This window comes from Protomyctophum bolini (assembly GCF_963924005.1).
Source record: "Protomyctophum bolini genome assembly, chromosome: 13".
In the NCBI taxonomy this organism is placed as follows: domain Eukaryota; kingdom Metazoa; phylum Chordata; class Actinopteri; order Myctophiformes; family Myctophidae; genus Protomyctophum; species Protomyctophum bolini.
This window is the reverse complement of record NC_137874.1, coordinates 20550691-20556690: the sequence shown is the minus strand read 5'-3', so window position 1 is coordinate 20556690 and position 6000 is coordinate 20550691. Positions and strand designations below refer to the sequence as shown.

Sequence of the window (6000 nt, the reverse complement as noted above, 5' to 3'; positions counted from 1 at the left end):
ATCGGTGGCCACAAACAGGATTAAAACACTTCTTTATTGAAGACTATGGACTAATACATTGCACATGCACCCCGTAGGCCTCTCTAACATTTGGGGCATCAGGATAAGCACCTTATATTTTGAATTTGTACTTGTTCTGAGCCCTAAGGTCTCAGCTGGCTGACCTTCCTCCACCCTCAGGAAAATTAAGCCTTGGTTTAAAGGCTCATACATAGTCTGGATTTACGGTGGTGGGGTGACCACCGAACTACAACATGACGTCACGAGCCGCGGTGAAGAGCAAACCACCGCCACCGCTCCAGCCCTTCTCTCTGTTTTTACTCACCACTGCTCAACGTTAATGACCACCGCTCCGGTGGTGAGGTGACCACCGGAGCTGAAATAACATTGAGCGGTGGTGAGTAAAAACAGAGAGACGGGCTGGGGCTGAGGCGGTGGTTTGCTCTTCACCGTGGCTAGTGACGTCATGTTGTAGTTCGGTGGTCACCTCAACACTGAAAATCCAGACTATGAATGAGCCTTTAAGCGTTATTCATAGTCTGGATTTTCGGTGGTGAGGTGACCATCGAACTACAACGAGCAAACCACCGCCACCGCCCCAGCCCTTCTCTCTGTTTTTACTCACCACCGCTCAACGTTATTTCAGCTCCGGTGGTCACCTCCCCACCGAAAATCCAGACTATATAATAGTAATATATTATGAGCCTTTAGACTCACAACTCCGAGTCTAAATCTTAGACTAAAACTGTCATAAGAAACTAAAAACAAGAGCATCTTGTGTCACCCTCCCAGTTTCAAAACATAATGGGTCAAAATGACCAGAGTATCAGTACCATAGATTATCTCATCAATTAATAAGTGCAGGTTTGATACAGTTAATAGTCCTCTAAAAGGTGCACAAGTCGAGCTAAAATTAACCGTGCGGCTGGGACAAGACGATATAAAACACCACCACCTAGTGGGCACACGGAAGGAAAGTGGTAGAAAGACAGGAGAGGGAGGCGTGGAGACAAGCATGAGATAGAAAAAGAAAAATGGAGAAAAAATGGAGATGCTAGAGAGAGAGTGAGAGAGAATGGGAGAGATACGCCTCCCCAATCAACCGCGAAACTATTTAATCTTGGTTTTAGGACTGTTTTAGTTACAATATGGTCAGTAACATGATTCTGTGAGGAAAATGTCACGAGCTTCGGTAAAGGGTGTTATTAAATTTGTGTGTTAAAGTGATGTGTTTGGCCGATAACGGGTTCAATAGGTCAAATTCAATTATCAAAAGCCCCCTAACAAACAAGTATGGCGACATTACATTAAATATGAAACAACTATATATTTGAAAGGTTGGACTCAGTGTGGACAAATTCCTTGCATTTTTGTTGTAAACCTGCTACTGGCACCAAATTCTTGTTCGTTCTCCTCTTCAACAGGGGTTATCTTTAATACTGGACAGTTCAATGTGCTGTAAACACAAATTCAAAAGGGTAATGAAATAAAAATGGCTACCGCTTTATCTATTGCCTAAAACATGACTTGGAATTCATATGCTGGCAGACAAATTAGTGAGCTTAAAACATTGCTTTTTATATTTACACAATTTGTCCTATAACGCTGTTGTACTCCTACAACACACAGATACACCAGTGTGCATCTGATATTAAGTTAAAAACAGTAAAAGCACAATAAAGCTAATTAGAGGTACTATATTTTATACAGCAGTCTTAAGCCAAAATCCCCTGAAAAGAGTAAATTCATTAACACACAGCCCTTGAGTGTTAAGATACAAACACAGTTTCTGAGTCTGAGAGAAAAATAACACTCACATTCCTGTGTTCAAAAAATATACTTTTTTGGCAAGAAGTTCAGTGGTGTGTGGGTGTGTGTGTGTGTGTGTGTGTGTTAATAGTTGTTGCTGTGCCTCTGCCTTACATACATAGCCTACTTGCATGTACATGCAGTAGTATGAGGGCCTATTCGTACATAGCTTTGTATATAGTACAGGTTCACAGGCGTGGCTGTGCCTCAGCGTGAGAGCTTTTCTGTACGAATAAGGACTCTCGTTCCCTTATACCGGTAGTTCAGTTCAAGCAGCTTGGGACGAGGAGAAACTCCAGAGAAAAGAAGAAACATTTTATTTCTTTCCTCCACTGGACATTCCTAGAGCCTCAGGATTGTCAGACAACGGGTGATGGAGGTGGGAAATGAAGTGTGGATCATTGAAAGGGGAGGATTGTTTGACACTTTACACCATTCGGTACACGTCATGTCGAACAAATACTGTTTTATAAAGCTTGAACAAATACAGATCCCGGTCTCTCCATGGCACTCTTCCTTCTGATGATAATTTAAAACCATTGTTTAAACGAGTGTTCAAAGCAGAGTGCCCTCGCCCCAGCCCCTCCAATGTGTCCTGCCTAAAGTCTGTTCCGATATCGTCCCTCAAAACACATCATTGTTATGCCCGTTGGCGTAATCATCCCGTCGCACCCAGACGGCATCACAGTCCCGGTCAGCGGCCCCTTCTGCCGCACACTGCTTTAGAGGAGTAAGCTTCAGGGAGGGGGCTGTGCAGAGGGAGAGGGGGACGCGAGGACACAGAAGGGAGTCATCCGGAGAAAGGGCGGGGTCTGACTCCCCCCTGTGGTTCCCTGCCATCCTGTTGTGTTTGACCGCACTACCCCTCTCCGTTTCCAGCCCTCCATGCTGGTCAGGGCTTGTTCCCTCCCCATTCCACAGGTCCAGTCCCTCCATTCTCCCCTCCAGGTTGATGGGTTCCGCAGATGCGGCACGGACAGACTTGCAGTACTCGTCATCATCGCTCAATATGTCAGTTTCCTTCACGGGGCTCACTTCCATTCCCACACCCCGGTCATCATATCGACCCAAGTCAAACTGCTCTTCCACCCAGCGGTCTGTGTCCTCTCCTTGAGGCTTGTGGGAATGGAGCATGGAATGATGGGACGATGGCGCTGAGTGGGTGGAGAGGCCAGGCGTGTGCTGAGAGTGCGAGGCAGAGTGGTCGGAGTTGTTGTTGCCATGGAAAACTAGGTCAGTGTCAATGGTGAAGCGATTTCTCACCAGTTTCCTGCGTCCTAGCGTCCGAGATGGAGCCAGCACTAAATGGGCAGAACACAACAGGGGGTGCAATTAAGATTAAAGCAAATGGTTACATTTTTATTTTAACCCATTATGGGCTATTTCTTTATATTAAAGTTCAAAATTTAGCAAATTAAGCCCAACCCAAATTATCAATTATCCACTCTGCCATCTACAATGACCTTGCTTTCAAGTTGTTACTATTTTCTTAAGTCCAACTCAAACCTCAAGTCTCAACTCTACTGCTCTGGGTACATGTAGAAAGTATGAAGTGCAGTGGTTCTTAGCTACAGACAGTTTTCTACTCTACCAGATAGATAATTGCATTTACTGAACAGTGGCTTGTGTCTCAGTTCTATAGTAGCCTGTACTGTACGCCCCCGATTGGATGAATAGAATGAAAGTCAACAGTATTGTGAGGTAGTACTGTGACTGGACTTGAAAAGCACCAATCTAGCTCAAATGCTGCCATGATGTTGTAGTAAGTAAGCAAGTAAATGAAGATTTGGCATAACATAGTAAATGCTGCAGAATTATGTATTAACATAACAATTTATAGATCTCGTATGTCCAATTGTCCATCACAAATGTGTCACCTTACAGCTGTGCTATATCTGACCTTCTCTGTTCAAGGCGGTCCGTGCTCCTTTGAGGGCACACAGGCGTTTGCCCCCGAAGGGAACGTACTGCTGGCTGGGGGGCAGAGACTCTGTCTTCAGCAGCTGCCGACGTTGCTTTTCTCTCAGGATGGAGTGGACTGCCTTCAGAAAGTCTTTTTTACTGTCCGGTGAGCTGTTAACAGAATATACACACACACATTCATTACTAATATAGCCACAATGATGCAGCCCCATTGAGTAAGGGCATGGCAGAACATACCGTTGTCAAAACAAAGTTAATCTAGACACCAAATATAGCAATGCAGCACAACCGCCAACAAAACCAACGAGTCATGGGAATTCACAGTATTACACAATGCATGCTGTATTATTCATTCAAAAGCAGCATTACATAATATATCATAAATTCAGATCATAACTTCAAATGCTTTGATCTATAGAGTCCTAGAGAGTTCACAATAAAATATCCAGTGTTAATTGAACTCTTAGCTTACAAATATAACCAAATGGACCCGTAATGGTTACATGTGTACACACCGAGTTAAAATAACATTCAGCATTTGAGAGTATATTAAATTAAAGTAATAGGGGACATGAGTCTGCAAAGAAGTGTAAAAATCATATTGCCGTTTGAGAGGTACAGTACCTGCAGCACAGCTGAAAGATCCTCTCTGGTCTCCCCTCTGACTCTGACCTTGTGTGAACTATCTCACACATCGCTGTACCATCTGTGTCTGAGAAACAACAGGGAGAAAATGAGAGGTGGCCGTCATTCATTGACAATCGTCTCTCCTGAGACAAGTCGTGGTGATTTCAGGTTCACAGGGGACTGAACATGAGTGACTGCATGCAGTACTACTAATAAATATTTATCCATTTGGTTTATAACAATATCGTGTATTAAAATAAAAAAAATCACAGCCCTTTTGGAAACACTTTCTTTGAAAACAATGTAAAACATAACATAATGATAATCTGCCTATAAAACTGTATAATTATACGCACTCATAAATAACTTATAAGATCAACTATATTGTAAATACATTATAATCTGCTTTACAATTACAGTTACAATCATTTAATAATTGTCACTCACCTTTATGCCAATATTTTTGCCAAAATGGTATTGTAATCATACTGTAGTTAATATATATAAGCATGATTTATACGTAGTTGTGCAGCGGTGAAAATAGCAGATCTAAAAGTTCGCAATATGTGGGCGACGTGACACGTTCTGCCAATTTCGGTGCGGATACGATGCATGACTCAGCACGACCAATACAGTACATCAGGTATTATAGAGACATACTTGCGAGGGTGCGAACTTGAAGAGAGTCTGTTGAAATCATGTGACGAAACCGGAATGGGTCCTTGTCCTCACTAACTGATGCACGATGAGAGCCACCCTGGAAGACAAAGGTTTGGAATACAGAGTATTTAGCTTTAGTATTTAGTTATCTTCCTTAACATCTGACAACATCTGAAAACAGCCGTTTCAAATTCCATCCACTTTTTACCTTTATTTAAATTTACTGTACATTTTGATTTACTTTCCATTACATTCTTGATCCAATATAACTCAAAGACAAATGGATACTGATCAGCATGCAGGTGCTGCATCAACATTAACCAACAGGGGGAGGAAGAGAGCAGCATTAGATTTATCTGTGACCGAGTTCTCTTTGGAACTGCTGTCTCTTCCACAAATGCCACTGCAGCTGCCTCTCTTTCACAAACTTGACCTAGTGTGGCCATAATGGATAGCGTTGGGCTTAATTTTCCAGTGGCCCTAATGTGTATGTCCACAATGCTAATCCAATTTATAGAAAGTATGCCTGATGCAGCCTGGGGGCTCCAGAAAGCCAGTCAGCGTGATGCCCTCCTACACAGTCATCCAGATAGGAATACATGCTTCATGAACAGCCAACATAGGAGGAAAGCAGCACTTACGATTTTCTTCCTTTGCTTGGAGCACTCTTTGTACACAAAGACAACAGCCGTTTTGAACACTGGAAAAATAAAAAAGGACAAGGGACGGGAGAGAGGAGAGATGAAAAATGAATGCATTCATTTGTTAGATACTATACATAAAATGCAGCACAGCTTAAGGCAGTGCATTGACAAAAGCTTTTAGCTTTTCATCTCCACTTTTGAGGAAAATAGCCTTCCCTGAAGCCTGTGATAAAAGTTACCAGCACAAATGGACCAGTGTCACATTAAGGTAATTACAGAACACTGAGTTTTTCCTATTAGCACACTGTCAGGGAATGTCCTCGTACAGTACATATAC

At 42.7% G+C, this 6000-nt stretch overlaps 1 protein-coding gene across 2 annotated transcripts in view; it reads right to left on the bottom strand.

Annotated features, from left to right (window-relative positions):
* Positions 1-347: 347 nt before the first annotated feature.
* Positions 348-6000, bottom strand: part of LOC308326749 (rho guanine nucleotide exchange factor TIAM1-like) — an 82929-nt gene continuing 77276 nt past the window's right edge. For both annotated transcript variants that reach the window (XM_080779768.1, XM_080779767.1), the window contains 5 exons: positions 5661-5719; positions 5020-5116; positions 4357-4444; positions 3710-3882; positions 348-3110 (listed from right to left, as the gene is read on the bottom strand). In XM_080779768.1, the coding sequence (XP_080635894.1) occupies positions 2434-3110; positions 3710-3882; positions 4357-4444; positions 5020-5116; positions 5661-5719 (1094 nt within the window). In that variant the 3' untranslated portion in view covers positions 348-2433. The remainder of the gene's footprint in view (positions 3111-3709; positions 3883-4356; positions 4445-5019; positions 5117-5660; positions 5720-6000) is intronic.